This window comes from Apteryx mantelli, chromosome 17, assembly GCF_036417845.1.
Source record: "Apteryx mantelli isolate bAptMan1 chromosome 17, bAptMan1.hap1, whole genome shotgun sequence".
NCBI lineage: Eukaryota > Metazoa > Chordata > Aves > Apterygiformes > Apterygidae > Apteryx > Apteryx mantelli.
In genome coordinates, this window is record NC_089994.1 from 17077242 (window position 1) to 17094189 (window position 16948).

Consider the following 16948-nt stretch of genomic DNA (forward strand, 5'->3'; position numbering starts at 1 on the left):
TGAAAGCAGCTATTCTACCTTGTATTAGACATAGCACATTCCCTTTTGAATCAGCACAAAAAGTTACTCAAGTTCTATCCTCCTTCCCAAAACATAATTGTTACAGCATGGGTCATGTAAGAAATGTAGATAAGGGAACGCATATACAAATAGGAGAACTTAGAGATGAAACATCTTAGCCGATATAGCCATATGATAAGCATAACCCCTGAATACTAGATTCTACGAACGCCAAGGTAAAATAAGCCTGGTAGAAGGTAAACGTTCAAATTTGGTCTCCTTATTTTATCTTTAAATTTATGTATACATACACTCAAACACAGATTTTTGTGCTTAGATATTTCTCACGCTTTAAAAGTTGCGTGCTGCTGAGGTCTCCTCATGAGAGTCAAGTGGAGCCAAACATTTAGCTCAAACTGTATTAGTAAGAAAATAGCTGCATACAGCCAATATATTCTTGGACCAAAAACTGGATGAAAAATGAAACTAAGCACATTTTAGAACTAAGTTTTTTCATTAAGCACATTGATCAAGTTTGACATTTAGATTACAGTCCAATATCTTACCTTTCTCAGCAATGGTTTTGTCATCCCTCCCTTTCTCTTTACTAAAAGGAAGGGTGTGCTAGTATCAAATTAAGAAAAGAAAACAAGTTCAGTATTCATCACCTTTAGTTAGGAACCATACCTCCAATCTCCATATTTTTAAAAATTGTATTTCAAAACAGGCAAAGCAAAACAAGTGCTCCATTTCTGACATCTCGTAATTAGTTCTCTGACATCTCATAACTAGTTTTAGAGTTTGGCCCAAAAGACAACTTAACATAAAATAAGACCTTAGAGAAAAAAAGTCTTTATTATTAACCAGGTTTTTGCACTGGATTATGTGCCTATTGGCCCAGACCGCTAAATAACATCTACACAATGTTTCTTTCATGTTTCAAGAATTGAAAATAACTGTACAAGGTTAAAGTACAAAAGTACACAAGACAGTGGACACGAAATATCCATGTATGAGTTTACCCCATCTGCTGCTTGGTTTGAAAAGTAGAACTTTAAACTAAAAAATACTGTCCTTCTATAGTTCTGTCAAGTTTAATGGAAGTGGGTATAACCTGATTACAACACTAACACCAGTATCACTGATCTGATATTTACAAAAAAATTGTATTTTTCAATAAATTAAAGTCAATGCAACACCCATGCAAGCTAGAATGCTAGCTTTTTGGTGAACAAGGACCCAACATTTGAACAAGAATCTTCCATAGTCCCAAACTTTAAAATCACTTTTTCTTTTTCCTCAAACCGCATCCATTCCTCGCATTGAAGACGTAAACCCCAATCCCATTCCTCTTTGCGTATGAGTCTGTGATCTTGCCATTTCATACTGTGCATCTAGATTTCTGAAAACTTCTTCCTGTTGTTTCAGAGTTTTGTAACTCTCTTCATCAACTGAACTACAGCCAGCTTCATCCTCACTCTAGAAAACAGAAAGAAGAAAATAAATATTAACTTCATAGGGAGTGGTCTTTTCATATATTATAGGCGTTCTAAACTCTTAAACAATTTTGCTTTGCTGTTTTCAAAGGCTGATGAGACTTCAAGTCTCTGGCTTTATTGCTGTAGTATTCTAATTTGGTTTCTTATCATGGTCAGGAAACATTTAGAGCCCTTCATGAGTCCTGTTCTCTAATTCATTCAAATAAATGTCTTCAATTAAGTAGCTATGCACTGTTACTAAGCATGACCTTTTATCAATTACAAATACTTAACTGAGTGAAGGTTACCACTAGTGTTGTTACAGACTGTAACAGATGCCTTGTTAGCCAGAAACACCATGAAATGCTAGAATTTGAACTGAATGCTGCTTGTGAGCTTAAGTCAGAAATAATAGAAGTTTAATTAGATCAGCTTGTTTCAGGTTAACTTTTAACATCATTTTTGTTAACATACACTTAACAAACCTATCCCGCAATTCTTAATAAACCTAATTACACATTCAGAACTCTTTACCTTAATGCCCATCAGTTTTCTGAATTTGACATTTTGGTCCTTGTTTCCAAAATTTAATTTTTCCCATATTTCTGCAGACTGTGATTTATCCTGCAAGAATTAAGAAAGATATATCAACTTTTTACACAAGTTTCCACTAAAATTACAACATAGTTGCAAGCAAATAAAGCCGTACTGAAAATGAACCCATTGTGCAATTCCAACACAGTTAAAAGTAAAGGATTCCATAAAGAAGTTTCCAGGTCATGTCTGACATGCCTCAATGTCGAAATGCTGCGGCACTCCCCACAGAAACACTTTCTGAGGGAAATTTGCTTAACTACATGTTTCAAAATGGTGGTATATTCTTTACTTGGGTAGAATGTAATTTCCATAAAGTTTAGAAACCTTGTCAGACTGCATACTTAAAGTGAATTACAGAAAAAACAGTATTTTCTTATTACAGCTGAGAGTGATACATAACAAGTCAGGAGGAACTGCTTAGACAGCATTCAGGTTTCTTCTCCCCTCCCATCAGTGCCACATGAACTAGTTTCAGTTTTTCACATCTTACGAAAGAGTCTGTGAAAAGCTAACTGAGCTTGTTATATAATGGTCACGTGATTATAATTAATCTAATACAATAACACACTTCAATATTAACATAGAGTGTTGAGACAGAACATAAATATTAAGTACCAATTTTTCCATGACACCTACAGGTGAAAACTCTGCTGAAATTCAGTGTTACTGTCTGAAAAAGCAATTGCTATAGATTTATTTTTTTTTTAAATCAATGGCCTGTGTTTCATTAAATACCAGAGCATTTATTTGAAACATGCAAACAAGGTCTTCAGACTTGTATGCTTTATAATTTTTGTTACTGTAACTATCACAGTAACAAATTACTCCCCAAAAGTGATTTAAGAAGAAATCTGCAGGCCTTGTAAATTCTGGACAGGATACAACTATGTAGAAAAAAAAAAAGAAAGAAAACCCACCCTATAGTCACAGAAAGAAGGAAGCCAAAGCAATGTAACAGAGCACAAGCAATCCTACTTATGAAGCTGCTAATCACAGCAGTGTCACTCTCTGGATAATTTACTTAGTTTACTGAAAAGTAATGGTTCACACTATAGAAAAGAGACCATTCTGTATTTGATATTTAGTTGCAAGTTATAGGCAAACCAACAAAAGTGACACCAAGATCTAATTACACCCCCTAAAGTTTTATGGCATTAGGGTTTTTCCTGTGGTTTGTGTCACAATAATCCTTTGTTCAATGTCTAGTCATCTTAGTCCTTTCACCCCAAAAGTTTTATCTTGGGTTACTGTTAATATGGAAACTTAGTACTAAATAGTAAATTAATTTAGCTGGAAAAACTGTTAATAAGCATTCTTAAACTGTCTGAATGTAGCATATTTCCAAACACGTTTCATGAGTTTAAGAAAGACAGTATTACCCCTTCTTTTTTGCCTTGCCAAAGCATCTTCCGCTTTTTTTCTTGTTCAGCAAACTTCATTGGATTCACTGCCGCTGGGTTGTAATAGCTAGGTACAGCTATTCCAGTCTCTGCTAGTGCTTTTGCTTGTAGTGCTGCCATTTGAGCTGCCATTGCTATTTGAGGAGTTACTTGTGTTCCCGATGCCAGAAGAGCAGCAACATTAATAACAGAGCCTCCAGTGGCTGCAGCCGCTGAAGAAAATGGTAATATGCTATCACACAACAATTTCAGACCTAAAAACAAACAAACAAAAACCCACCCTCACACAACCTCCCCAGTTTCCTTCATTAGAAGTAAATTGAAAGTGCCTGGATAAGAAATGCATGACAAAATATTTCTATTAAGAAACAAGTCTCCAGTAGTTTTAGTAAACCAGTAAATTATGACACTCATGCTGGTATTCCACAAACAAAATGCAAGAAATGCCCAAATCTGATGAAATATTTCATATTTCTGAATATTCCTGAGCTTGCATTAACATTCAAATTCTTGCTTAATGATGCATAAGGCAAGGGTCCAATGACCATCACCAAATCATTTACCAGTCTAACATAGAACAGTTTTGTTATCAAGTCATCAGTACTGGATAAGACAGGAAGAAATCCTGTTCTTAAACATTTCCTTGTGCTAGTGGTTCTTATATATGGACCAAATTAACAATTACCCAAAGAAAATGACAACTAGTACATCAGTTGGGCAGGACTGTAACACTTAGGACATAGCCTACACGATCTTTCACCCATACTGTTCTTTAGGAATTAGTATAATGCAGATGGACTACCTGCAGCCATTTCCTGTTGTTTCTGTTTTTCAACCATTTCTTTCTCTCTCTGTTCTTGCAATTTCTTTGCTCTTTCCAATCTAGAAATAAATGCAAAAAAATATTTAAATATGCAAATGCATCAACAACTGCTTATGTCACATCACATTAAAATCTTCATTTCTGACCTTCTGGCTAATGCTTCCTGTGCATCCATAGCTGTATTTCGTCCCCGAAAAGGTGGCGGACTCGGACTCCGGCTGTGACTCCTGCTGAACCTTCGGGGTTTTTCAATTCTTTTCTTTCTTTCTCTGAAATCAAATTTAAGACAGTTGGTAAAACAATACACTACATCTATTTAGCATTTCACAAGTTATTTGATTGTGTCTCTGGAAAATTGCAAGATTAATTTTGAGAGCTCTCAAGAACAGCTTTTGCACAGAGAGGGTACTGAAACAGTGTAACTAACAGTTGCACTCATATGGTAACAGCACAGAGCTAAAACCCAAGATTTCCAGCTGTAAGATGTAACAAAATGTGTAATTTTAGGTGCTGTTTTATCCTATTACCTAGTGTTTAGAACACTCCCTGTTCTAGTGGGTTGACTGAACACTGATAGCCCAAACAGATCTGCTCAAGAGACCTTCACTCTAAATCTTGTCAAGAAAAATCACTGTGTAACTTTCAGCAAGTCAATTGCAAGCAAACTGTAAAACAGATCAAGTCACAAGAATGTTTTAAAACCACGGAAGACCTCACAGCACTGTGTTAAAAACAAGCATACTGAAGAGATCAGAGTCAAAAACTGTCGTAAGACTCAGGGAAATGACTATCCTTTCCTTCTTTGTATACTCTCCATTAAACATGCTTTGGGCTACCCTTTGAGACAGGACACTGAACTAGATGGAACAGCTGGTTTAAACACGTCATCTGTCCTGTTTTTGCTCTGGAGTAAGATAATACCTGTACAGGGAATTATGATACATGCATTATCTGAAGGCTGAAAAATGAAAAGCACTTAGTTTAAATGTACTTTTTAGCAAATCCCCCAAATATTCAGTGCAACTCTCCTTTAGTAGCTCCCTCCCCTTTCTCCCAATTAAGTTCTTCACATGACATATACATCTACTCCCATTTAAGCAACAGCTACTCAAAATATATAAAGGTAGTACTATTACCAGTAGTTCTCTTTGCCAGTATCACCAATAACTACATTACAAGAGATAAAGGTTTCTCCCATTTAAGCCTCTGACATTAATGTTCTAAACAGAAAACTCTATGATTCTGGGAATGTCTGACAAAATTTAAGTAACATGAAAACTTGCTCTCCTTTTCCCAGATTTGCCATAAACAAATTAAAAGATGCACAAAGAATGGTTCTGTTGTTTTTTTACTTAAACTTTATTATGAACCATTTGAGATAACTGCTAACTAGAGTCAGAACAGCCTTTTTAAATAGCATTCAGCTATTCTGTTTTTTGTTTGCAATTTTTGTAGCTCCACAAATGTCATTATACTTAGCCTGAAGTTACAAGAGAGCTCCTTGTTTACATTATAAATCTGGTAGAAGACAAAGGAGGCAAGACTGATCTTTCAGTAGAAGATGACAAGATACAAACATAGCCACTGGGAGCGACAGATCTGCATTCTTAGATAATATATAATGCATGTTTCAAAGACACCTTCATTCTTGCCGTGCTGACTATTGTAGATTGGTCTTGACTTTGGTCTGATGCTTTATTGCACTGGTAAACATCAAGGAAATAAGAATTTGAGCTTTTGCATTTGAGCAATTCAGTTTGAAACAAGCAGATGGTGTTGTGTTTTCTACCTAGCATATAATCAGAGCAATGCAACAGAAGAACTGTGAACCTTCCACATGTTCACAGAACAGAAAGATTACATGCTTGTAAGGACAGATCACTCAAAGATACATGAGCTTGAGATTATGCAAAGAACCATCAACAGAAGTTCAAGCCATAGCCTATCAACTGTAGCACAGCAAATATTACATTTCATGAATAAGGGAATTCATTTCATGGTTGACTTTTACTAGATTAAGTTCCACATCATGCTCATCTGGCTTGTGAAAAGTTTTCCTTGAGCTTCACCCTGTAATTCTCTTTTCAAAGGCTTTAAATGAGCCCAGAATGTGATGAAGAATTCTAGCTACTGTTAGAAAGTACTTATGCCTCCCTTATTTTCCCTTCCCTAGAATCTGCAAGACAAAAAAAAAGTAAAGAAATGGATTCTTGCAACATATCCATTATTATGCAACAAGGCATGGTTCCAGTTAAAGAAATTCCTAAGCAATGAATATCCCTTACTTTTTCTTCCCACATTCACTGTTCTGTTTCAGGTAGTTTGAATTCCACTGCAGAAGCAAATACCCATTTTGGGATGGGGAGTTTTTATGGAGCCATTCAACAAAAAAAGTGTTCAAACATTAAGTTCACATAATAATGTAAATAATGGGGGATTAACGCCTTACATATTGTGCCAAAATGTGCTTAAATACCATCAACTGCATGTAATGTGTATATACAGACTGAAGACTCAGCTTTACTCACCCCAGCTGAAAGTTTGGTAGAAAGTGCATGCCAATATAGAATATGACACAGACCATGTAATTCAACATGCTCTTCAGAAAGATAAGTCTTCTTATAGTTTCACAAGTGATGTTGTAGCATTACACCAGTGTGCAAGATTCTTAGTCTCCAATAGTCCACTGTAACGTTGAGTAGTCAGCACCAACTTCTACACCATTTAAATATGCAATTTAAAATACTCTAGTGAAAATACTCAAACAAATGAACTGGAACAGTGGCAACACTATCTTGGGAGTTCCTGAAGGACATCAATTTACACCCAAAATTCAGGTGTTTTACTTTAGAGAAGCAGGAGGGAAAAAAAAAAAAAAAAAACAACAATAACCTTGTCACCCACCGTAGTCATTAATCCTATTTCAACTTATTCATCCAGAAAATCCTACAGGGTATTAAAAATGCAAAGGAGACACATACAAATAGACTCAATTTTACCCTGAAATACTGAATGATTCATCAGTTAGAAAACATTGCCTCCTAAACTCTGAGGAAAGCCTTAACTCTCTAGCATATTCCAGCTGAGGCACAGATCCCAACTGAGTAAGTCAAAGAGACCTGGAGTGAGCCAATATGGGTCTAGAGTATTTTAATCTGTGCTTCCAGAATTTAATTTGAAGAAGAAATGAAAGCACCCCTGAGAAGGGGGTGGGGCACAGGGGACCAGCATGGTGAATATTCTCTTTCTGGACTTGACAAAAGAACTGATAACCACTAATACAGAATAGTACACTCAGACCAGAAATAGTCCACGTGGCTTGAAAATTCACTTTAGTACTATACTAACTGCATTAGTTCACAGGTAAGATGAACAGATCTTTAAATAAAGTTCATGGAGCTTATCAAGATTAGCAAATACATTGAGCAGAATCTCTGACAACCAGTGATTCCAGTTAAACTTCCCTTTTACAATACATACATACATAGAAAGAAAGAAAAAAGTATTTTTAAAATAGCGCTCTCCTGATCACACTACTCTGTAGTATCAAACACACAAAAGGCTTAGTTGCATCTCATTCTTCACTTTTTCCTACTTAAAAATTATTCCCTAAGGTAGTAAATTCAGTTGTGATGTAAGAAACCAAAAGAGCTTGAACTGTGGTAACCATACTACACAAAATACTAAGTTACTTACTTTCTCTCTATAGTATCAGCCAGAGACTCTAAAATGGTAATTTTAGATGGTAGCCACAAAATTAACTCTACAGTTAAACATTTCTAGCTGGTAACATGGAATCATACTATGTAAAGCTGAGAACCTGAGACACTTAAGCTGTCTGGGACAAATGTTCCCATAGTAAGTATATGCACAAGTACCTTGTGTTTAACCCATCGTTAATGGTTAATGCAATTGAGAGGAAAAAAACATTTCGTTACACTGAATAGTCTTTAACTGTCCAAATCCAGCAGTCTTTTATACAACAGAACCCACAGACCATTCAACCAAAGAACAACACTAAGTATGTGAAAGTTAACACTTACCTGCTTCTGCTTCTAGTCCTGCTTCTACTTCTACTTCTATGTCTGTGTCTAGATCTTGATCTAGAACGAGATCTTATGCGGCGCTTTCTCTCTCTGCTGCGAGATCGGGATTTTTTCCTATCACGACTTCTACTACGGTGACGTCTGAAACACATGTCCCAAATTCTTACATATATTCTCATATTTAAGTTTGGCTTCTACTTAGGGGTCAGACACAGGTTTGTCAATACAGGACAAAATGCATCAGGCAGGGTGAAGGGGGCAACAAACCACATACAGAAGACCTTATGCCTGGAACAGTTGAAGTTACAAGACTAGGAAGTGATGAAATGGGAAAGGAACCAAACATTACCACCAACCACAAGAGAGAATTGATTTATTTAGAGCTTAAATACACAACCACACTCATCAGTATAGCCATTTTGATTTGCTCATGGAAGCATACACCTCAGCACAAGCATGTGGCCAAACTGATCAAATACATAAGTCTTAAATTCAAAGCAACTCTTCCCCTCCCCAAGATATTCTAAAACCTCGGAAGAGACAAGAAAAGTTGGGAAGTGATGCCCAGATTTCAGCTCGTGAGCTGCACAGAGCCCCTAAGTATATTATTAGTTGGTTCCTTGCTATTACATTTACTACTGGCCCCTCACCTACGGTCAGAGGTGGCTGAAAGGTTCTGCAGGCAACAACCTATTTGCCACAAGCAATGCTCCTACCACAAGTGTGCTAGGTGGCCTACTGCACAAGAAGGTTTACACAGCATCGTCTTTAGGTAAACTCTTGATTTAAGATGTAAAAAGCAATGACACTACATCTCCTTTCCTGTCACTGACAACAGGGAACATTTCACATACACTGTGTACAAGAGCTACAAACTCGGGTTAACATTAGACAGAATACCTATATAAAGCCCTGGAAATACTTTACTCAGAGTCACCCCGAAAAAAAACTAGTAGCAGCAATATAATTAAAATTGGAACATACAACATAATTTAACTCCAAAGCACCAGTTTATGTTACGAATATAATTCAATTGTATTTCAGAAATCTACACAAATTCCAAAGACTATTTTTATGAATGTATTTTAAGAAAAAAAAGTCATGTAAAACAATTTACCTTTCACGAGACCTGGATCTTGAGTGACTCCTCCCTCTTGATGATTTTCTTTCTTTGCGTTTATGTCTATCCTCACCATTTTCAGATGAATTTAGGCTCTCTCTTCCTCTGTCAGAAGAATGTTCTTTGTCATTGTGGTCTTCAGATTTGTGCTTCTTGGAGGACTTCTCTTTGGATTCATGTCTTCTTGCCTGTTTTAAGAAGAAGTTGGTTCTTTCAGGAAAATAGTGCAACAAAGAGAGTTAGTATGGGTATCAGAAGATAAAAAATGATAAGTTGTGATGCAACATTAGTAACCTTAGGAGTGTGGCTCAATCATGAGTGATGGCTATTTTACCTAATGCCACCAACTACACAATGTTGCAAATGCAAACTATCATTCCCCCCTCCCCTTCCCCTCCTCCCCACTGTCTGAAGTATTTCTAAAGCACCCATCAAGGTATCTTTACAGTGTTTCCATATGAGAGTTCACAGCATTCTAAACAACTGTCAGTCTCAGTTACTTTCTCTATTCCAAACACATAGTATGTTCCTATCTTTAAGAGTCTGAGAATATATGAATATGCATATATATGAATACTCACATTCACAGTTTAATATTTATCTACAGCCTACCATGTAGAAACAATTATTAAAGTGCATACATACAGTTGTAGACACAAACTACCCTTCTTTTGAAATTAAAGAATTCTTCTATGCATCTTAGATAGTTAACTTTAAGCTTTACAAGACTCTCTTCAGTCAGTAACTTCCAACAGTTTTTAAAAAGCAAAGCAATAAGAAGTTACATGGCTGACATCTCATTTTTAGTACTTAAAACTAACATGCATCACTGAGACCTCCCACAGTAGTTTTAAATTAAAGATATGCTGCTACACCATACCGCAATTTCTTCCTGCGGTGCCTCTTAAAAAAGAGATTCCTTTTTATAGCTGCACCGCCAAAAATACTTAGCAAGGTCAGGCCTGATTTTTGCCAGTGTTTTCCTTAGAGACTAAGTCATGACATCAACACTTTTTCTTAATATATCCAGTTTATTTTGAAAACCTTTCTAGCACAAGAAGCATAGCCCACTTATATGGGCTTATATTTAACAGTGTTTTGTTTCAAATCACAATTTAAGCATGATATAGTCATCTTAGACTAAAATTCAGTGTTTCAGAGTTTTCTCACTTATCTAAACCTGCTCTATGTTAAATACTTACAAATCCTTTCCCATAACCATAATGCTCACTCAAAAGAAGCAAGTCTGGAAGAGATACTGTAACTAGCTCACACCCACTTATCCAAGCCTTTCCAACTGCTTATTACCATAGTTCAGATTCTAAATATATTTCATCATAATTTTTCACGTATACATATCTGGTTGTAGGTTAAGATTTTTTTCCTGCTCTTACAGTATTTTATTTTTAACTCCTTGAACAATTACTTCTTAAACTATATAGCTGTTTTTATGCAAGATATTACTTCTACAAAGAAATTAATTTCAAATGTTTATGATGTAAGCAGCTGTTCTGATGTACATATTAAAGAAGCTTTGATATGCAGTATTTACTCTATGGGCAAAGAGCTCAATCTCACAAGTGAATGGAAAGAGTAGCTCAATCTACTGTAGGTCATTATACATATAATCTATTCACATAGTGAAATTTAGAAAGCTTTAAATAAATTGTGTAAGATTAACTTAGATCTAACAGCATGGTAAAACACTGGACACAATTTTAAATGAGGAACATCTTTTCTGAACATTAAAACACTATTAAAAAAAAAATCAGGCTTCCAGGCAAACACTTAGTAATAAAACACCATTATATCCCATAACGGATTTAAGATATTTTTAAGGGAAATATGAGTTTGAATGACTAATAGTTACCTTATCATGAAGTAGGCTTATAATTTTGCTATCTGAGTCTGCAGCGTCTTCAGTTCAGTCTCTTCGCGCATTAGCACGCTGAGTATGATTTATTATAGAAATGTTATCATGTGATCTAAACAATATATTCAATTTCACAAAAACTCTCCTAGATTATTTTTTTTTCCTTTTTTTTTTCTTTTTTAAACAGAGCTTCCATTGGAATGGGAGAAGGAGAAGTTCCTGACCCGTGTTAAAGTTAAAAGCCCCTCCTCTGACACAGCCTGCTATTGCCCCACATGGCTTAAGCTTCCTGACTATTTTCGATGCTCCTGGTTTGCTTGTTTCATCTCTTCTCTGGTGGTTAAGCCAGTTATTTCCAACGTATTATTGAAGCTGTCTCTTCTCACTCCCCTGAGTTTGGGGGGGGGGGGGGTTGCTGTTTTTTTTTGTTTTTTTGAGACAGCCCTCTGAAATTTTTGTTGCCACTGTCATACTTGCAGCTGACCCTGGCTGACATTGTTTGTCAAGCTGTAACAGTCTTTACAATTGAAGGTTGCAATAAACAGAGCTTAGTCAGGTGGGGAATGATTTTTAACAAATATACTTAAGTAGATGGGTATGCATCATTGAAAGTCCTGAATGTTGGACAGGTATAAAGCCACACAAGGTCTTAGAATAATGGAAGCTCTGTGAAACAGTCATCAAGAACACCATTTTATTTCTCCATATGAATTCTTTCATTTGGCTGTTTCCACAAAAAAAAGAAATTAAGTTACTAGTTTCTGAATGCATTTTTCTATAAAGCTATTACCTTGTCAACATGATGGCTGCAATCATGCTTCACTATGAAAGGATCTCCATATCCATTTTTAAGCTTAAAGTTTCCAATTTTTTTGTACTTACCATAAAGTCATTTATATAGGTTTACACATGTGCATTACTACAAGATACTTTTAAAGATGTATTGTACAATTACCTAAACACTACAAAGTGTTAATTACCTCTTTGCTTCTGCTCCGGCTTCTGTGTTTTCTTCCTTCATTATCTGAAGAAGAAAAAAAAAAAAGAAAAAAGACATTTATTGTTATTTACCAAGTTAAAGAAAAGATCAATTTGTTATAATCTTAAGTTTCTTTTAGTTGTTCCACCCCCAAAAGTCAAGGATAAGGACTTAAAAACAAACAACACTATTAGAACAGATTATTAATTCAGAATGTGAACTCTAGCCATTATTCCCAGTCCTTTATTTGTTTGCATTTACTTCAGCTTTGAGAGTGAAAAAATACACAGTTTCTTCATCTTCCAGTCACATTCTACTTTTTCATGCAGGGTAACTTAATTTTTTATTACCAACCATGCAAGTGTCTCAGTCTAACCATATCTAACTAAAACGAAGACAAACTTACAATATCTTTTTTTTGTTTCCCCCCTTCCCCCGTCCCCCTGGAACTATTTTATTATTAGCCTCCTCACTATATCCTCTGAGCATTGACTTTTTCCCTTAGCACTTCAGTCACTGAGATTGATGATAGTTTCAATATAATGCATTTGAGGTGCAAAACCAAAACTAGTAGTTTCAATTTTTCTAATTCTATCAAGTCATTGAAGATAAATCTGTATTTTTCCCCCCAATAGCTTTTAAGATATTTCAGTTCTACAAGCATACATGATTTAATAACATCAAAGTAATGAATACCAGAATATACTGGTGTATACTTCTAAACAGTTTCAGTTTCATTCCAGCTACCATGCAATATCTTTCCTGAAAGAGACCACGAAATTTCATCTCCGTAACATCTGATTTAATTCTTTGTCAGGATACCTGCTAATTATCCAGATGAAGAATATCCTACCTTTAAGTCTTTATTACACTGCAAAATTCTGTTAGCCACAAGATTTAAGTAAATATGCAATTAAAGCGACTTTGATTTGATAAGGACCATACCTGACTTCCGTCTTCTTTCTCTTGACCGTGAACGTGATCTTGAATAATGATGTTTTGATGTTCTAGGAGAATTAGATGCATCTGATTGTTCCTTTTTCTTCTCTCTTTCTGGAGAGGACTTTTCTGGGGCTACTCCATCTCGTTCTGTATCACTACCCTGCATACAAAGACAGAATATTTAAATAACAAAACTAAAAACTTAGGACCAAAAAAAAAATCCTGTTTATTTAAGATTCTACTGGTACAAAAGAAGCATCTCTCAGTATTAGTAATCAGTGCAAACGCTGAAGTAATTTTTGAAAGTTTACTCTGAAAACACAATTAAAATTACTTTCTGTCAAGAAGATCTCAGGAGTAACCATCCCCTTGTTTTTTAGGCACTTGCTTGATAAACTCGCAGCGAACTATGTAACTGCATAGCCATTAATTTTTAAAGGCTTTTAGGAGAACTAATGTACAATAAGCATTTCACTTCTCTGCTACGTTAGATTGTAATTTACTTTTTCCACAAGGTTTTGGAAATTTCAGTAAGACTAAACTTTACAGAAGTTTTGATTCAGTTTTCTCTAAATGGTTTTGTTTACAGGTTAACTACCTTTAAGCATTTATGTCACGAAGATTACTTAAGCACTATGCTGTCCCAACAGGTCTAAGTCACCTTACAAGTTAGGGCATTACTGAGGCATAGCACAGAACCCTCACAGTCTTTTGAGGTACAGCATGAACTCTGAAGAGAGATGAAATGAGGTATACCATATTATAGTGTTAGACTAATATGTTCATGGTATTTTAAAACTAGTAACTTTTGAACAATGAAAAACCTCAAACAGTAGCTCTATGCAAAAAATGGATATTTGTAAGAGAGTGCATATAGGTCACACCTGCCCATACCAACATTTTTTGTATCAAATTTTCTTAGATGACAAAATCTGGATGAAAAGCAAGATGTTCCCTCTATCCCGTCCAACCATTCTCCTAAAGCCAAAAATTTATCTTGGTGTGTAACAGTCAAGACTGCTTTGTGATATAATTTTGGGAGAAGCAAATGTTTACAATGGGCATATAGTACAATGAAAGGGATAGAATGGAAAGATTATACACTGAAAGCATGAAAATGCCCTCATTAATGCCTTCACAGATTCATTGATCTCTGTTGCTTTCATCATGTAAATGGCAAGCATAATCAAACCTTCTGAACATGATGTGGCTGCACAAGGTTTCACCAAGGACAATTTGGCCCAGAGAAAGCTACTGATTAGAAACAATAGAAAACCATATAGGTTCAAGTACTCAGTTGGGTTTAATCAGTTTTATTTTTACTTGTAAACTAAGCAAGAGACATGACAACCAGTCAGATGGTGATTTATAGTCATTATTTTGAAATCTAAGCAGTTGTTTTTGTTAAACCACAACAGATGCTATGAACACCACATTAGCTTTCTTGATCATTATGGTTAAAATACTGTGTATTAATGCTATGCTTTCTTCCTGAAAGACTACAGCTAGATCTTAAGACTTATATTTCAGTTACTGTTTTTTAGTCTATCCAAATCTTTATTAACTTGCAGGTGCACAAAAATACATCCACAGTTCAATCTCCATGGGTGAGAGGTAAAACAAGGTAGGTGTTCACTTCCCCATTACTATGGTATAACAGTATTTATTTCAAAACACACCATTATCTGGAAAGGAGGAGGGAACACAGAGACTTCATCTGCAGCAGAACTTTCACTATAGTCTCAGTTACACTTCTGAAAACTATTTTAATACCCCACCCACTCCCCTGAAAACTCTTAGAACATTAGATAAAAAGCAGGAAATGACTCTCCTATTTGTGACCTCAGCCATCACAATCCTTGGCATTCCACATCCATCTCATCTGTTCATCTATACGTTGTTAAAAGTCTTCTCCCTGATCTATCCAGTCATTCCCCTTTTTCATGTAAGGTTTCCAAAAGACTCAACTAATGAAACTTTCAAAGTAATTCTGAGATTCAAACATAATTAACTTTTTGAAGTTTTATGAGGATAAGAAAAACACTGGCCTGCAGTCTAAGTTAACTGGGTTTTTTAATGTTGTACCGAGCAGAAATTGAGTCCATTGTCACATTTTTCAAGGCTACCAGCCTCACTATTTATATATATTACTGTTCATTAATGCCCACCATACCTTACAGCAATCTCCCAACCCTACAAAAACAGACAGCAAAAAAAACACTGATCGACTTCGACAAGACTATTCTCAGTTATTAAAGCACACGTAGATTGGCCACAGGCTCAGGATTTCACTGAATCCCCACCTGCTACTTAAGAGGGATCTCAAAGATAGGGCCAATAACCTGGGGGCAAAACCGCAAGTCTAAAATTCTTCAGTTACTCTTAGAGAAATTTTTCATCTTATTCTTAAAAGGTTAAATTACATAAGCTCACAAAAATTCTTTTTCGAAAAGATAAATAATTTCTCCAGACATATATGGTCCTCTTGTTCTCCAATAGTGAAAATTGGTCAAATTTTCAAGGGAAGTTAAAATACCAAATTAACCACCACAAAATACTTAAAGCCAACTTTGATGAGTTTTATCACTTCAGATTTAGATTCTGACTTTTCTGCACTCTCAAGTGAATAAAATTAGTTTTGAAAAACTTAAAGACACCGTGTTTACATAGCTACTCTTGTTGACTCTTCATCTCATTTATGGGACAAATACATTCATACATTACCAGGCCACATGAATTTTACACGGGAATAAAGCTACAAACTTATACAATATATGAACATAAAGAACAGTGTCAGCATTCTTTTTCTTAGACTCCAAGCAAAGATAAGGTGGCCTAACTACAGCAAAGGCGTTTCCCATCGTCGTTAACCATAAAAGGGGAGAGTGGGGAAGGAGAAAAGAAAACAACCAATCGCTCCGTGCAGGAAGATACTGTAAATAACAGACCTGTGACCAAACACAGAGAAAAACAGTAAGAAAGAGAAAGCTACGGGAACTGAACAAGGCCCAACCGCCAGAGTGATGATCCTCCCTTTCCTCCCCTCCCAGGGAGCTTGTGCTCCACAGCCCTCCTAAGAAACGCCCGTTCCTACAACTGTATTGCTCCTCTCCTGGAGCAGGAAACGGCAGCGCCCAGGCCACAGGCCCCCCTCGCTTTTATTCAAGCCCAGAGAAACGAAGCAGAAACTTCTGGAAATAGGGAAAGGGGTAGGGAGTGAAAGGCGACCACCCCCTCCCCGAGGCCCATCATGGCGCCGGCAGGGGAAGGAGCGGCGGGCGCCATTTTGTCTCTTCGCGCACACGGCTTCCCGACCTAACCCTCTCCATCTCCCACGCTCTTCCCTCCCCCTCCTGCCGCAGCCCCCTTTCCACTTTGGCTTCCTCCAAAGATCCTGGTGAGTAGCACCACTTACCGCCATGGCCGAGCGCCTGGGACGTCGCTCCGCTCACCGGCTGCTCGCAGGGACTCAACCTCCCGCAGCGGCCGTGGCGCTCGCGAACTGAGAAAACAAGCCCCGCCCTCCCTCTCCCTTCGAGTACCCGGATGTAACAGCGGGGCGGGGGGGGGGGGAGGAGGCAGCGAACGGGAGAGGCCGCAGTGCATTCTGGGGGTGGGGAGGGAGAAGGTGGTGTCTTAGCAACGAGGGAGGGAAAGTAGTCGCGTCTGGAGGAATTTTGACCTGCGCTG

At 36.8% G+C, this 16948-nt stretch overlaps 1 protein-coding gene across 2 annotated transcripts; it reads right to left on the reverse strand.

Annotated features, from left to right (window-relative positions):
- Positions 1-836: 836 nt before the first annotated feature.
- RSRC2 (arginine and serine rich coiled-coil 2) lies at positions 837-16767 on the reverse strand. 2 transcript variants are annotated; one of them, XM_067307284.1, is made up of 10 exons: positions 16674-16767; positions 13262-13418; positions 12318-12361; positions 9462-9652; positions 8342-8485; positions 4445-4567; positions 4278-4357; positions 3455-3687; positions 2013-2102; positions 837-1479 (listed from the first exon to the last, which is right to left on the reverse strand). In XM_067307284.1, the coding sequence occupies exons 1-10, from the start codon at positions 16677-16679 to the stop codon at positions 1300-1302; spliced, it is 1248 nt and encodes a 415-aa protein (XP_067163385.1). In that variant the 5' UTR covers positions 16680-16767; the 3' UTR covers positions 837-1299. The 2 variants fall into 2 exon arrangements, with proteins under 2 accessions (XP_067163385.1, XP_067163386.1); XM_067307285.1 differs by lacking the exon at positions 16674-16767 and adding an exon at positions 11335-11412 and having other exon boundaries at positions 9462-9674; positions 13262-13301.
- Positions 16768-16948: the final 181 nt, after the last annotated feature.

What these genes read in the sequence shown, in the direction of transcription:
- RSRC2 (XM_067307284.1), bottom strand. An exon ending in AGAAAGAAGACGGAAGTCAG is followed by an intron (nt 12,362 to 13,261) that starts GTATGGTCCTTA and finishes TTTCTTCTTCAG; the next exon opens with ATAATGAAGGAAGAAAACAC. An exon ending in CAGGAAGCATTAGCCAGAAG is followed by an intron (nt 4,358 to 4,444) that starts GTCAGAAATGAA and finishes ATTTATTTCTAG; the next exon opens with ATTGGAAAGAGCAAAGAAAT.